At 43.2% G+C, this 16,931-nt stretch overlaps 1 protein-coding gene across 1 annotated transcript in view; it reads right to left on the bottom strand.

Annotated features, from left to right (window-relative positions):
• Dbt (dihydrolipoamide branched chain transacylase E2) overlaps nt 1-12,952 on the bottom strand; it is a 33,087-nt gene extending 20,135 nt beyond the window's left edge. Inside the window, exons 1-3 of the mRNA XM_005357185.2 lie at nt 12,878-12,952; nt 4,181-4,304; nt 1,616-1,691 (exon numbers count right to left, since the gene is read on the bottom strand). Of these exons, the coding sequence (XP_005357242.1) occupies nt 1,616-1,691; nt 4,181-4,304; nt 12,878-12,928 (251 nt within the window). The 5' untranslated portion in view covers nt 12,929-12,952. The remainder of the gene's footprint in view (nt 1-1,615; nt 1,692-4,180; nt 4,305-12,877) is intronic.
• Between the last annotated feature and the right edge of the window lie 3,979 nt (nt 12,953-16,931).

Here is a 16,931-nt window from a genome sequence, read left to right as displayed (position 1 = left end):
AAAAAGAAATAAAAAAAGACCCAGAAATTAAGAAGTTAATTTTTTTTCTAAGACTTGGTCTTGAAGCAAAGCATCAATAAGTCAAAATGTACGCAGTTCTTCGGAAAGGTAAGGCATTTCTACGTGTTACATTTTAATAGTGCTAACAGCCACTGTGAGTTCGGAGAGCCACAACTATTACCTGATTCTACACCATAAGAGACAGCAGCTCAGAAGAGAACGGGTGCATCACGAATTTCAAAACCAGGCTGTCCTGAGTCCATGGCTCGCCTCACAATTGCACAGTGCCAGGAAAGACAATTATAAGGAAGGCTGGTTCCTAAAATCCTCTGCTTACAAAGCAAAGAATGCTAAGTAGAGAACATGACAGTCACTGGCCTCGGTCCAGTTCTTTAAAGACTATGTGAGCCGAGCAGAGTGGAACATAACCCCAGCATTGAGGACACAGGAGGCAGAGGCAGAAGGATGGCCAGTTTGAGGCTAGCTTGGTTATAGAACAAAACCTTATCTTGGTTATGGAACAAAACCTTATCTCTTTATTCAATGTAACTGCTACTTCTAAAAACCTTAAAACTTAGTTTAGTGCCAAGAGGCAATGTTTTTCCAAAAGATTAAAGACACAAAAGGATGGAGAATGTCAAAGGCCGTAAAGAATTTCTTCCTTTTGTTTCAAGCAACCATATGTGTATCTATACTATTTTATACTATATAATTTTAAAGTTTTTGTTTTAATTGGAGGGAGGCATGTAAGTATGTAAGTACAAGGCATGTAAGTATGAGACAGAGGCACAGGATCCCCCTAGAGGAGAAGTCACTGGCAGTTGTGAGCTGCCAAATATAGGTGCCAGGAGTCGAACTCAGGACTGCTGGATGAACAGAGCATGCTCTTAACCACTGAGCCATCTCTCCAGTCCTAACTGTTTTAGGGTTTCAGATTTTTTGATTTGTGCCTTTCAGGTAAAGTATCTTATAAGCCCACAAGCAAAGAATGTCAGGTAACACGAACCAAGCCTGCTTCCTGAAAACCATGTAAAGTATGGTAGAGCGTTAGGTAACAGGATTGTTTTAAGATTTTAGGAAGGAAATTGCGAATTCATACATGAGATTCTTCCAAATTCATGTGGGCTGGGGGTGTGACAAAGGTGCTAAGTTTGCAGGCTTTGATTATTTATTGCTCTGCCCTGGTTTTATATCACCTTATCATCTCTTAGAAAGTAATCTCTTTTGTAGTTGAAACAAAGAGTAGACAGTTAAAGGATTTTTTTTTAAAAAAAAAAAAGGAGAAAGAAACGGACTGGAGAGATGGCTCAGTCATTAAGAGTATTGGGTTCAATTCCTGGCACCCACATGGTGGCTTACAACCATCTGTAACTCCAGTTCCAGAAGATTCTATACCCTCTTCTGGCCTCTGAGAGCACAAGGCACGAACATGACACACAGGCAAAACACACACACAATAAAGTAACAATCATTAATAAATCACATCAAAGAAAGAGACTTGAGGAATAACTTCTGCTACCAGCATATCAATGAAGAAGTTTCCCAATTTGAGTCTTATTTTTTGCATATTCAATTAATTTTACATTGACTTAAAACTACTTTGAGACTAACTTACCATTCTTTAATAGTTACTTCTCGAATCCCTTCTCCAATGTCAGAGAGTTTGAACTGAACAACCTGCCCCTGCAGCACTTCAAAAATAAATGGGAAATGATCTCATTAAATATGTATCATCAATAGCTACTTTTATTTCTAAAATTAGAATATGTTCTCAAGTAGAGGCAGAAATTGTCTATAGACAACCAAACCAAACCAAAAAAAAAAAAACCCAAAAACCAAAAAACTAAAAGCCCAGCATTTTATAATTTTAAAAAGCATAACCACTAAAGTGTTACAGAATTACTCCAAGACACAAGTCTACCTCCACAGAACTCATGTTTTCCAGCTTCCCAAATAATGCTCTTTGATAGGGTTACAATGTCTCTCCTATGAAGCTCCTGACCAATTGAAACAATATTGATGTACCAAAAAGGCCTGCATGGGCTGGAGAGATGGCTCAGAGGTTAAGAGCATTGTTGGCTCTTCCAAAGGTCCTGAGTTCAATTCCCAGCAACCACATGGTGGCTCACAACCATCTGTAATGAGGTCTGTCGCCCTCTTCTGGCGTACAGGCATACATGGAGGCAGAATGCTGCACACATACATACATACATACATACATACATACATACATACATACATACATACATAAATAGCCTGCTCTCAACGAGATCTCTCGCTCCAATAACCGTCCTCGATACTTATGACTACAACCAGGCCAGTGCTTATCTAGTAGCCTTGGAATTTTTTATTTTCTCCTGCCCCCTTTTTAGGTTTTGTTTGTTTGTTATTGTTTGTTCTTTTGAGACAGGGCCTCACTGTGTAGCCCTGGCTGTCCTGGAACTCACGCTGTAGACCAGGCTGGATCCACCTACCTCGGCCTCCTGAGTACTGGGATTGCAGGCATGCGCCATCATGCCTAAACATTTCCAATATGTTCAGATTATGTTCTGCCAAATTATCCAAGACTTTCCTTTCCTCTCTCCATTAGACAGAGTAAAAGAAACTTAAAAAGATGCTGAGTGACAGAGACAGTAGGTACTGAAACATACACCCTACTGATAGATCCCTTGTACACAGGTGGTCACACTTCCTGAACAAATACTCACAGCAGCGTGAATGAATTAAATACTATGGTTACTCTCATTTTCCAGATGATGAAACAGATGAGCAACTTTCTCAGCGTTGCACAGCTAATAATATATAAACACGAAGCCAGGTGGCAGTGGGGCATGTTTTTAACCCCAGCACTCAGGAGGAAGAGGCAGGCAGATCTTTGTGAGTTAAAGGCTAGCCTGGTCTACAGAGGAGTTCCAGGATAGCCAAGGCTACACAGAGAAACCCTGCCTCAAAACAAAGAAACAAACAAACACCACACAAACAAACACCATGCGGCCTGCAGTTGATAAAGAGACCTAAAGTTCAGAAGAGTGTAGAGGATGAAGCAGGGAGTTGCTGTTCCTCCTGCAGTAGCCTCTACTTTCTCTGTGAAGCAACAGTGATCAGGGTTAGAAACCGGAAATCCTGGCTTGAGCAGAGTGAGTGAGGTGGAAGAAGGCTTGCCTCCATGTATGAAGCCCTGGGTTTTATCCCCAGCACCACACACACACACACACACACACACACACACACACACACACACACACACGCACACTGCAGATAGATACACACATCACATACATATTCTCTCTCTCTCTCTCTCTTTCTCTCTCTCTCTCACACACACACACACACACACACACACACACTCCACCTATACAATTACCAAAATAAATTACATATTGTATATGTGGTGCAAGGAATAAAAAACACATATGGTGTACATTTGTGTACATATATGTGTGTATATGTACAAACAGATACAAACCGTTTTAAAAGCAGGTGAATGTAAAGTTTATATTGTCTGAGACTATTGAGGATAACAATATAAAAGCATGGAAAATCAGTCAAAATCTGCCTAGAATTTCCCCGTTTTCCATTGCCAGGGCCCCTGTATCTGCTAAAAACTTAAGTATATAATGAAATCTAGGGTTCTTTGTCAGGGTTCTTAATAGGCCAGCAGGAAAAAAAAAAAGCTCTAATGCCCTTGCCAAATCTAATACTTGAGGCCTCGAGTTATCTCCAGAGGCTGGACAGATAGGAGAAAGGTAAGTAGATAAAAGCCAGGGAACTCTCTCTACTCAGGGGCGGTCGGGGTGATTACATCATGCTGTCGTAACAGCGGATTAAGTTCCACCTCACAAACAGAGTGACTGTGCACCAGGATATAAAGATGCTTCTATTAAATCAGCAGTTCACCTGAACTGAGCAGGTCACATCAGTGCCAATGACTGCACAGAGAAAATCAGAGCCTAAGGAACGGATGACCGGGTATAACCCAGTCCCAACAGTACAAGACACTGGCATTCAGGGAAACTATGAGTGGAGGGGGAAAGAACAGAGGGAATGTGTATATGCAAATTACATAGAGGTGGGGAGAGCCATGCTGGAAACACAGGACTAACTCTTTTACTTTGGTACGTCTTCAATTACTAAGAAAAAGAGTCGATTATTTGACATGCTATTTGGGGAGTGTACTCACCAGCTGCTGTTCTTAGGGAGTGATGTGGTTGACTATATTTGAGCAAAGGATAACCGAAGGAACACACGCATTTTGGCCTCAAAACATGTACATTATTACATGTTTGAAAATAGCGAACACAAACCTATCAAAGAGAAAACAAAACGAAAAATGCATTACAAATCCTCAGAGGCTGGGAGTTAACCTCATTGGTAGAGTGTGTGTCCCATACGTAGAAAGTCGTGGGTTCACACGCACACCCCCAAAAGAAAAGTATAAACACACTGAAATTCATTCAGTTTTGTTGTAGGCTGACACTCATATCGATAATGAATTAGATAGTCAAATTCAGAATACTCAGCAGCAGGAACCATGAAACTGATTATTTTCCAAATTGCTGCTGTCCCATTAATCAAAAGAACTCAAACTCAATCAAGGAGAAAACATGGACTTAAGTCACACCCACTGAGACACATACAGTTATTTGTATGTTTAAAACACTGTCCCGATTCCCTAAACTTCAGGGAGTAGATAGGCTTAAGCTGCTGGAACTCCTGAAGTAATGCAGCGAAGGAAACCTGGGGCTGCAGAGATAATAACAAAAAGCTCCACAGTGCTTGTTAGCATTTAAGACCAATGGAAAACAAATACTATGTCCAAAAGTTCTGTTTTTCCTCTCAGTACTGGGGGCTGAACCCATGGCTTCTTGGCACACCTTACCCACTCAGCAGCCCAGATAGCTTGCTTTCTTTCTTTTAAAAAGATATTCCCTTTTACTTTATGTGTATGAGCGTTTGCCTATGTGCATAGTATGTTACTATGTGCAGCCTGTTGCCCAGAGAAGCCAAAAGAGGGAGTTGAAGCCTCTGGAGTTACAAACAGTTGTGAGCTGCCCTGTGGGTGCTGGGAACTGAAACCCAGTCGTCTGAAAGAGCAGCCGGTGCTCCAACCGCAGAACTGTTCTCCAGCTCCCCCGCTGGTTTTCTTATTACTAACTGATAGATAACTCTGTTAACTATCTGCATAATGCCTTAGTATGATTCAAGACATGTTAGGCCTAAGTATACCCAACTTGATATATCAAAACCTAAATGTCCTTAAACTTAAAATTTATTCTTAACGTTAACCTTTCAATGCTATTAATATCCAATAACTACCTTACCTTTTAAACAACAATAATTTCTAGCCCCCCCTTTTTTTTGAGAATACTGGTATATATTTAAAACTTCCATTTATACAGAAGTAACTTTTGATTGGAGAACATCACATTAGTTTTGTACATTGGTTATCTGTGGTCTGGCAGCAGGTCTCCCTATGCTACCCACATTGGTCTTGAACACGGGGCTCAAGTGATCTTCCTGCCTCAGCCTCCCAGACAGCTGGAACTATAGGCACATGCCACCATACTTACAAATCATATTTTAATATGTATTTATAAGTAAGGATTTCATTCTTTTTCTAAAGGTAAGCAATATAAAAATCAAAAGTCTGACTGTAGAATATCTTTAAGTTCATAATTTTAAAAATTATTTGTTTTATTTTATGTGTATTGGTGTTTTGCCTGCATGTTTGTATGTGTATCACATACATGCCTGGTACCTGCAGAGGACAGAAGAGGGGATTGGATGCTCTGGAAGTGAAGACAAGGATGGCTGGGAGCCACCGTGTGAGTGCTGGGAACCAAACTCAGGTCCTCTCTGAGAGCAGGAAGTGGTCCCAACTGCCGAGCCATCTCTCCAGCCCCTAGATTTAAATTCTTAAGTGACAGTTATTTTTGATTTCAGAAGGCAAAGAAAAACTGGTGGTTCCTTTCTTAAATTACATATCCTGTCTTTCCCATAAAGAGCTCATCCTAAATCATCTCTTTCCCCCATATGGATGTGTGTGCACATGCATGTGTGTAGTGGGAGCTGCAAGGCTGCAATCCGACTGCCCTGGCTCCCGCATGGCTAGCTTTATCCGAAATAATTACACAGACACTGTATTCTTTTAAACACTGCTTGGCCCATTATATCTAGCCTCTTCTCGGCTAACTCTCGCACCTGGACTAGCCCATTTCTAATAATGTGTGTAGCACCCCAAGGTGCGCTTACCGGGAAGATTCTAGCCTACGTCCATCCTGGGTCATATTTATGTGTGCAGATGCACATGGAGGCCTAAGGTTGATATTGACTGTCTTTCTCGAATACAGTCTTTAGCAGGGTCTCTCACTGAACCCACGGTTCACCATCTTGCTCTGGGCATTCTGTCTGCTTCCCACAGGCAGCTTCCCATTCTCACTTGATAACTCACTTTTATAATACCTATATTTAAATCATTATTTTATTATACGTGTGTGTGTCTATGGTGAGTGTGTAACATGAGTGGATGTCAGAGGACACGGGTTCCAGTGATCAAACTCAGGTCCTCAGAGGCTCTTTCCCTGCTGAGCCATCTCACCAGTCTCTATGCCTATATTTAATTCTTATTAAGAGCAATATTGAGGCACCACAAAGCCCAACTAAAATCCTTTGAGTTGACAGCTCACAGCAGAGCAGATATCGACTGGAATCTCTTCTCCAAATACCCTCTCTTGTTTGTCTTTCCTTTCTCCTTCAACATTCTCAACCCTGGCTCTCGGTCAACAAAAAAGAAGTAATCGCCTCTGCCTCTTCAGATAGAAAATAGAGATGCCTAGTGAAAATTATAAAGCATACAAATTCACCTTGATTTAATACTATACTTCACACTTTAAAACCCTGGAGGAGAATTAGCCTACAGAAGCTCTCCCTTTAACAACACAGCTCTCACCGAGGAACTACTAATAGACGGGGTCAAGAGCTAACCAATTAAAATGTACTGGGTGCTTTCTTGCTATGTACCAGGTACCTGAAGATTTCATATCCAGTGCTTTCTCTCCAGCTCACACTGTCACCCTCACAGGAGGTGAAGTGATCCAAGGTCAGATTGCAATTAAAGCTCTGAAGACAAGTAAACCTGGTGTCAAACTCTAGGCTCTTCCTACCACATCGGTGTAGGGTCACGTGTGCTTTTATTATTTGTAAGAGAAAAAGACAAAAGAGAAGTGTGTGTGTGTGTGGGGGGGGGTTAGCTTGACCTTGGGAAGGTTTAACTTGGGTTTTGCACAGCAAGTAGGAATAATAAAGAGCAGAAGGACACTTCTAAGGCACAGGAAGTGATGTAAGCACAGAAAGTGCAGCAAGATTTGGCTTGATCAGATTTAGAGAGGAAAGCAGTGACTATCAGAATAGTTGCTGGGATCTGGGAATGTCAGGAAGGGGTGGGAATTCATGTTTTGGGGGTGAGGTCCCAGTACAGACAGGACCAGCGAACAGTCTACCTAGCTCATATGATAGGTTATTATGGGTAAGGTCTGGAAAGGAAGGCCAAGGTGGGCTAACACATGAAACGTGGGCTCCTGCAGCTGACCAACAGAACTGAGAAAAGGCAACCGAGTTGCAATGGGTATTATGTGATTATCAGCCATTGCATGGCTTTGAAGAGAAAGAGGGGAGAGATTAAACATTAGCAGAAGTGAAGAGATTAAAAAACAACAGAAAGGAGAAAAAATGATTTTTCAAACCTGAGAAGGCATTCTCCCTTCATGAAATCATACTAATTAAGAATGGGAAGGTAGGGATTATTTTTCCTACTAACAGTGCAAAGTGGTAGAAAGAGAATGACCTTTGGTGTCCTACTGAATGACAGTACCAACTACCGCTCCTTCTTCTTCTTCTTCTTCTTCTTCTTTTTTTTTTTTTTTTTGAGATACTACATAGCCCGGGAGGCTGGAACTCCCTGTGCAGACCAGGCTGTCCTCACTGACAGCTCAGGGACGAAAAGCATACGCTGCCATGCCCAGAAAAGCCTCAGCTTTTAAAGGACAAACTGGCGGAGGTTTCTGTTTGAGGCACCAATGTAATGATTCCTAGAGAAGCAGGAACCGAATACAGCAAGACCACACGCCTGTGAATAACTCATCACAGGCGCTAAGCTCTCCTCCCTTACAAACTTTTGCAGAAGACAAAAAAACCAAACAAAAACTTCTTTTACTGAGTCATGAACAATACCTAAAAGACACAATTCCACTGAGATCATCTGGCCTAACGTGCCTGAGATAATTCTAATTTATACCTAGTGATTCATCGCATCAATAATTTAATGTATACAACTAGAAAAAAAAAAGAAGGGAGGCCAAAAATTTTAGCTGATTAATATAATAAAGAAGTAAAAAAAATAGTTCACATTACTTAGTATTTTGAGCAGGAAGACAAATACCATTGAGAAATGTACCACAGGGGCCAGTGAGGTGGCTGAGGGAGTCAAGGCTCTTGCTCCCAATCCTGAGGACTTGATTTCGATCCCCAGGACCCAAATAGTAGAATGAGAAACCAGACTCCTGGAAGCTGTCCTGATTTCCACACGTAATCATGACGCTTGTGTTCCCCACCACACACACAACAAACAAATAACTATTTTAAATTCCTTAGAGTATAGTTGACTAAACTAGGAAGCAAATGTACGACTCTTAGCCAAGCAGGAAATCAGACACAAAACCTCTTGCATATGTATGATTAATTTATCACAGGTACTAAGCCCTCCTCCTTTAAAAATGTTTGTATAAGATAAAAAAGCCAAAGACAAGCACTGAGAGTGGTGGCACACACCTTTAATCCCAGCACTGAAGAGACAGAGAGTTCGAGGCTAGCCTGGTCTACAGATGAAGAGTTCCACAACAGCCAGGCTGTTAGACAGAGAAACTCTGCTTTGAAAAACAAACAAAACAAAACTTCTTTTACGGAGTCATTCGATGCTCTCAGAGTATGCGGAGTACTAGGATTGGATAGAGAAGGAAACACATGCAGTTCCTGCCACATGCAATGCCTAGTGGTGGAGTTTGATTGTAATTGTCCCCATGATCTCATAGTAACTGAAGAGTGAACTTCAGTTGCTGTGTGGCTCTGTTGGAGTGGGAATGGCCTTGCTGGAAAAAGTGCGTCACTGTGGGGGTGGGCTTTGAGGTTTCCTATGCTCAGGATACTGCCCAGGGAGTCAGTCCATTTCCTGTTGCCTGCAAGACGTAGGACTCTTAGCTGTCCCTGCAGCACCACATCTGCCTACCTGCCACCATGCTCCCCATCATGAGAAAAATGGGCTGAATTGAGCCGGCTCAATTAAATGGTTTCCTCTATAAGAGCAGCCGTGGTCTTGGTGTCTCTTCACAGCAATCGGAATCCTAACTAAGACACTGGTAGAATAAGAGATAAAGTGGAGCACACAGGCCATTAACACAGCTCCGGCAGGGTGTGCTAAGGGAAGCTCTGGAGAGAGTTAGCCTGAAGTAAGACTGCAGACTGAGTAGGAGTAACCCACAGGATGAGAAGTGTTGCAGATGAGGCAAGAGTCTTCAAGACAGAGGAAATATATGAGCAAAGGTCTGGAGTCAGGAGAGCACACTGTGTGCTCAGCGGGTTGTTTAACAGAACTCTCTGAAGTTGAGTGTGATCAAGCCAAATCTAGCTGCTCCTGCAGCCCTGCTAAGCAAATTCTTGCTGCACTTCCTGTGCTTGCATCACTTCCTATGCCTTAGAAGTGTCCTTCTGCTCTTTATTATTCCTACTTGCTGTGCAAAACCCAAGTTAAACCTTCCCCAAGATGGGCACGGTCAGAGTTGGAGCTGGAATGAGCAATGTGTGTTTGTGTATAAAAAGTGTTAGTTACTTTTACTCTAATCTTATTTCATTGATGTCCAGAAAAATGGTAGAATGCAAAAAAAAATTATTTTCAAGAAAATGGGCTGGGTGGTAGTGGTGCGTGCCTTTAATCCCAGCATTCTTTCAGGAGGCAGAGGCAGGAGGATCTCAGTGAGTTCAAGGCCAGCCTGGTCTGTAATGGCGTAAACGAATGCAGACAGATTGTAAAAATATATACAGCTTTAATGGAGAAATAGATTTACAGAATCACTGTTCCTGCAGAGACCAGGAAAGCAGAAGCAAGCTCAGCCAGAAGGCGTGCCAGATTTATAGGTAAACATTAGCCCGAGGCGAACACGCCCCCTAAGGGGCGGGACTTATCCCTATACTGATCTATAGAGCAAGTTCCAGGACAGTCTCCAAAGGCCAGCCTGGTCTATAGAGCAAGTTCCAAGACAGTCTCCAAAAAGCTACAAAGAAACCCTGCCTCAAAACTCCCTTCCTCTGCCACCCCCCCAAAAAAAGGAAAAAAAAAAGTGGATGGTATAGTAATCATCATGTTAAGTGACACAGACTCTCTTCACAAAGGCAGATACAGAATGTCTCATAAGCTGGGAGGTGGTGGCACTTGGGAGGCTGAGGCAGACAGACTTCTGAGTTCAAGGTCAGCGTGGTCTACAGAGTTCTAGGAGGTCAGAGAAACCCTGTCTTCAAAAGCCAAAACAAAACAAACTGGGGGGTATGAAAGTAGAAGAGAAACAATTAAGGATGTGGAAAGAGAAATCAAAGGAGAATGGATAAGAGGAGAATAAAGTATAGAATGAACAGGTTTTTAATAAAGAATGAAGCTTGAGGGGTTAGGGAAGCCAGATCATAAATTTCCTAGGTCATGTGGCTTATGGGCATCTTTAAAAAAAGAGTTGTTAATTTTAAGCAAGAACATGGCATGATGTAATGCATCCCTTACTTTATAAGGCCATCATGGTCAGCCTATGAGAAATGAATCACAAAAGGGACAGATCAGAGGCCAGAGATCAGTTAGGAAAGACTAAGACACCTGCAATTAAGAATGAGGCAGTGAAGAGTGGATAGATTGCTTCAGAGTTAGAATCAAGAGGAACAGGTTTGAGGGTTCTATTCCAGAGCCCGGCGGCTGCATCCCTGAGGCACTATGGTACACTGTGCGAAGGCTGAAGGCTAGCTTTCCAGACTCCCTGGTGCTAGCAGTAGCCTTGGAACAGTGTTCTTGCTGGTTAGATCAGCCTGGTGGGATTCCTTTCTTCTTCCAGCCTTAACTACTGAGGGAGTTGCTGCAGCTTCTTAAGGCCAGATGGGAAAGTTCGGAATGAACTGATGGAACATCAGCCCTGATAACGACTGGCACGTATGTCACTTGTCATTTGTATGCATAGATGATGTCCTGTTCATCCAGCGGATTTGTATTACTTGTGATTGAAAAACACCTCATATTGTTCAATTGGAAATCTCTTGGACAGAATAGCCGAGCCTTTCGTAGACTCATTTGAAAGACGAGGGGACATCAGGAAACCATTAGCACAGCCAGAAAATATATCCAAAGGAGTGGGAGAGACGATGCAGGAAGCAGGGAAGGTGCAGAGGGTCAAAGCCAGCGCACTTAGAAAGGAAGCTATCACACACCACTGTGAGAACTCTATCATTTGGTGATTTAGTCTACGTGGGCACCTTCTGCTTAGCTTATTACCCATCTAAGCTATATGCCAGTTCTTATGCTACAAACCTGTATAGCATGTTACTGTACTAAACACTGCAGGCAACTGTAACACCACTGTGTCTGCATATTTACACACATCAAAACATGGGAAAGGTCATAGGAAGTGTTCAGATCTGCCATAATCTTATGGGACCACTGTTGACTGAAAAGTGCAGTCCATGACTTTAAAATAGTATTTAGAAGCTGGAGAAAGCAGCAAAAGATCTAGGAAAAATAATACTGGGAAGCTGATGTCTGAGAAGCCAAGGATGGAGAGCTCTCAAAAGAAGCGCCCAGAAATGCCTAGTAAGGTGCTGTGACAAGGGGCCTGTCCGCTGGCTACCTCCTCCTCCCCCTTCACACTGTCCTCACTCAGTGCCCTCCAGGAATTCCTCTCTGAGCCCCACTCCCCCACAGGTGTCACCCCCATAGTAGCTCTGGGCACTTGTTCCACAATAGCACTTCCCTGATGTAGTCTAAAGCCATGGCTTTCTGTCTTTCCCGGCCTCCCTCTCGCCTCTTCTCCTCCACTAGATTACAATCTCAGGAGGAAAGGGATGGTGTCTGTGTTATATTTATATCCCCAGTGCCCAGTACACACAGACAGCAGGCTGGGAAAAGGTTTTGTGGTAACGGGAGGCCATCACTGCAGGAACATCTAGGGAATGGGAAAGGTCGGTATCCAAAACGTAATACAGTTAGGAAGAAACGGGATACTTAATGAGATTCATCCACCGTTACTGCTAAATGCTTGTGCGTGAAGGGGAACTGAAGGCAAACGGAGGTGGTAACTTGATAAAAAGTTGGAACGGCATGTAGTGTGGACCTGGGGGAGAAGTAGAACTCCAAGTGAATCTCAAGCTAGAGGGCAAAGTTTTCCTTTTCTCTTCTCTTCTTCCCACTAAAAATTGCCTGAGGTCAGGTTAACAGTGCCTACGTCTGACAAGGGGTGGGTACACAATAAATGCCGAAAGATTGTAGCTCTGGGTCTGCAGCGCCTGTGACAATGCCTGGCATCAAGATGCTCAAGCAAAGTAAGCAGGTGAAAGGCAGGGTTGTGGGCACCGCTGGGAGGAACGCTAATCGCCACAGGAGCGCGCCCAGGTAAGTGCAGCGTTTGTTCCCAGCCTCGCTGGTGCGCCACCTTCGCTACCCTTCTGTTTGCATGCATCTTTCCATCACTTACTCACGGGACGCGTGGCACTTCGAAGAAGAAAGCAACGCACCACTTCAGGTGACAAATCACTGCTAAACCACTTCTTTTTAACCTCACACCCACTCAATCCTGCTTACCAGTCTGACAGCGTTCTGGCTCCAGGTCCCCAGCACACGCGTTGCAGCCATCTTACTCCGGAAATAGCCACCGGCCGCCCAGCTGGGAGAGACGCCTCCTCCAAGGGACCAATCCTGAGACGCGAGACGCACCCCCCTGAGCGGCCAATAGGAGCGAAGAAACGAGCCTCCCACCCAGCAGCCAACCGGGGCGCGAGGCGGGGCCGGTGGCAGCCCCAAGGCTCTGCAGAAGAGTATTAGCGGGAGAGGTAGAAGTGGGGGAGGAGGGAAGCTCAAACGGCCAGGTGCTGCTGTGCAAGTACACACGCATCAACAATCACCTTTTTAGTTCAGATAATGGAAAGAAATCACGTTTAGGGACTGCAGAGAGGGCTCTTGGAGAGAACCCAAGTTGAGTCTCTAGCACCCACATCAGGCGGCTCACAACAGCCAGGGGATCCGATGCCCTCTTCTGGCCATCTCTAAGCACCTGCACCACCTAGACACACCCAGGTGAGCACACACACATACATAAATAATTTCTTTAAAAAAAAATTAAAGGCACACAAGAAAGGGGACTCATCGAAGACTTGAGGAGTCAGTAGCAAAATGTCCTTCTTGGTGTTGCGCTGTAACCACACTGAAGGCAGAAAACTAGGACATTTCCATATTTTGTAGCAAGGTTCGGAAGGATGACCTTTTCCTAAGTCCATACTGGAACATTTCTCCACGACTAGCATCTCTTCCTCCTGTGAGTGTCCTTGAGGTTGTCAAATTGGCTTCTCACATCTAAAACAAACACGCCGTCACGTCGTCTTTCAGTCTTAGAGAATGTGGTGGTCAGAGGCAGCAGCCTAGCATGAGAAATGAGTCGCAAACCTATAACCTTTGAAGAAATGTCAAATTGAGCATAAGTGGAACCGTAAAGGGAACATCAGAAACCCAGCACCAGGAGGGTGCGCCTGGGGCGGCAAGGAAGAGATAGGGTATTGTGAATCAAAGGCCAGTCTGTCTGAACTACATGGTGAGATCCATTCTGCAAAAAAACAAACAGAGCGAGAGACAATAAGAGGGAAGCAGAGCTTTCTTCCATAAGCTGTGTATATAGAAATGTACACATTTACTGTATGAATGTCAGTGACATCCAACTGTTCTTGTTCCTTAAAAATCTGTACCAATGTCTAAGAGATTAAAGGGAATAAGTTGGGGGAGAAAGCAGAGGCAATATTTCGTCAGCATTGGAAAATCAGTGGTTGTGAAACAACAATCCCAGGCTTTTCACAACTTGCTTAACTGCACACGGACACACCATTTTACCAGTCAGGGTAACAAGTACAGCTACCGTAGGCGATAAGTATGAAACATTGCCTTTATCAGAAATTCTGCAATAACAGGATGTGCTGGTGCACGCCTTTCATCCCAGCGCTTGGGAGGCAGAGGTAGGTGGATCTTTTTAAGTATGAGGCCAACCTGTTCTACAGAGTGAGTTCCAGGACAGCCAGGGCTAGTGGCCTTGAGCTTACGATTCTACTTTCTCAGCCTAGTTAGTAGCTAGGATTACAGGTGTGAGCCACCAAGTCCAGCTCAGCCCCCTCCCAGAACCACCTGTAAAATGACATTTGAAATGACAAAAAAAAGGAATTTTGAGACAGATGTTTATTATTATTAGATAATGCTAGATTGCTTTGCAGTATGATTATACAAAATAATTTGTGTAATAGCTGTATGTGGGAGTATTGTTTCTCATTTGACAGACTTAAAAATATTTAACTATAACATAGTATTATGGTATTAATTTAAAGCTTCTTTTTTTTTTTTTCGAGACAGGGTTTCTCTGTGGTTTTTGGAGCCTGTCCTGGAACTAGCTCTTGTAGACCAGGTTGGTCTCAAACTCAAAGAGATCCGCCTGCCTCTGCCTCCCGAGTGCTGGGATTAAAGGCGTGCGCCACCATAGCCTGGCTAATTCTTTTTTTTATGGATATGGTTTCATATGGCATCCCCTTTCCTTGAATATGTACCATAGTGGCCAAAATAGGACCTGTTGTGCCTACTAGGCCGACTCTACCAACTGAGCTGCACTCCCAGACCTCCGGGTGATTTTTCTCATTGACTTGAGTAGTGCTCTCTAAACTATGCAATAACTTCTGTAAAGCTGCGACTCCAAGCTACTTTTTTGGTTTGACAATTTCCAGTTCTCATATACACAATAACCTGAGAGCTCTAACTTGAATGATCTTGTGGGGTTTTGTTTGTTTGTTTGTTTTGGTCTTTCTTTTTCATGACATTGGTATTATTTCTGATTTGGAACTGTTGTAAATAATGCTGCTTTTGACAGACACAAAAGACAAAAGCCCTGGCTGTCCTGTAGACCAAAATGGGCTTGAGCTCAGAGATCCACTTACCTTTGCCTTCAGAGTGCTGGGATTAAAGGGGTGCACCACCACACACAGCTGGTGTGTTAAGTCTTGAGTCTATCAATTTGTCTGAACTTAAGCTTTAACTCCAAGTAGAGATCTGGGGATTCTTTAACTTGACTCACATTGCTTTGTTATCCTGTGTCATTTTATGTAATGTTTATATTTTCTCAGCTCATCATTTTTTTTTACTATTTCTCAGACTTCCTTTTGGGGATAACTTTTATTTCTGAAGTGCACATGTTTAGGGTTTTGTTTTGGTTTTTGGTTTCTGAGACAAGGTTTCTCTGGGTAGCTCTGGTTGTCATACAACTTGCTCTGTAGATTAGGCTGGCCTCAAGATCAGCCATCCCCCTGCCTCTGTTGAGTGCTGTGATTAAAGGCATGCACTACCAAGCCTGACTGCAGATCTGTTCTTTGGAAATTCACTTATTATGTATATCTAGAGCTAGACGTGGATCCCCGACTGGTCAAAGACAGGAACATCAACCCCAAGCTTTTATTGTGGTCACCAGCATAGCACTATACAAGCTTATTATTATTGTAAGATTTATTAGGGCCAGAGCTGATGTCCTGGAAACCCTAATGGGCGAGGCTCAGCCACACATCTGCAATAAACCATTCTAAGAGACTAAGAGAGGAGGGGGGAGGGGACGGGGAGAGAAAAGGAGGGAAGGAGGGAGAGAGATAGTCAGTGTAGTCACATTTGGATGAGATAAGGAATGAGAAAATCTAATGACCCTTGTGGTTGGTTGAATGAATATGGCCCCCAAAAGGAGTGGCATTATCAGGAGGTGTGGCCTTGTTGCAAGTGTGTCACTGTAGGGGTGGGCTTTGGGTTCTTCTATGCTCAAGCTACTTTCAGCGTCACAGCCCATTTCCTGTTGCCTTTTGATCAAGATGGAGCCAGTACCACATCTACCTGCATGCCACCATGTTCCCTGCCGTGATGATCATAGACTGAACCTCTAAACTGAAGCTGCTACCTCAATTAAATATTTTGCTATATCAGAGCTGCTGTGGTCATGGCGTCTCTTCACAGCAATAGAAATCCTAACCAAGACACCCCTCAAGTTCATCTTTGTGGTTTAGGTTTGAAGTAGATGGCTGGAAGTGTGTATAGCTAAGCAGTCCCACCAAAGTATGGTTCTGCCCATCACCGATGCAACATGGTCTCAGATTTAGTCTCTCCTGCAGGATGGTCTGATAAATTGTCAGAACTGTGTAAAATCTCTTCCCTGCAGACAAATTCTCTCCCTGGCTGGCTTTAGCCTCCTTTTTCCAGCATGAGATTCCCAGGTAAGGTCGGTTACAATGTTATCTATAGTTTCTTGGCTAGTTTCTTTTTTTTTTTTATCAAGTCAATTACATCTTTGAGTGTTTACTTCTCTCTCTCTCTCTCTTTTTTTTAAGTTTATTTATTACGTATACAGTGTTCTGCCTGCATGTTTGCCTGCAGGTCAAAAGAGGGAATGGGATCTCATTACAGATGGTTGTGAGCCATCATGTGGGTGCTGGGAATTGAACTCAGATCCTCTGAAAGAACAGCCAGTGCTCTTAACCTCTGAGCCATCTCTCCAGCCCTCTTGGCTAGTTTCTTTTTTTCTTTTTTTCTTGAGTGGGTATGATATTTTTTTAATTTTTAATTTTTTTTTTTTTTT

Source organism: Microtus ochrogaster, chromosome 21 (genome assembly GCF_000317375.1).
Source record: "Microtus ochrogaster isolate Prairie Vole_2 chromosome 21, MicOch1.0, whole genome shotgun sequence".
Classification (NCBI taxonomy): domain Eukaryota; kingdom Metazoa; phylum Chordata; class Mammalia; order Rodentia; family Cricetidae; genus Microtus; species Microtus ochrogaster.
This window is presented reverse-complemented; position numbering and strand designations above follow the sequence as displayed.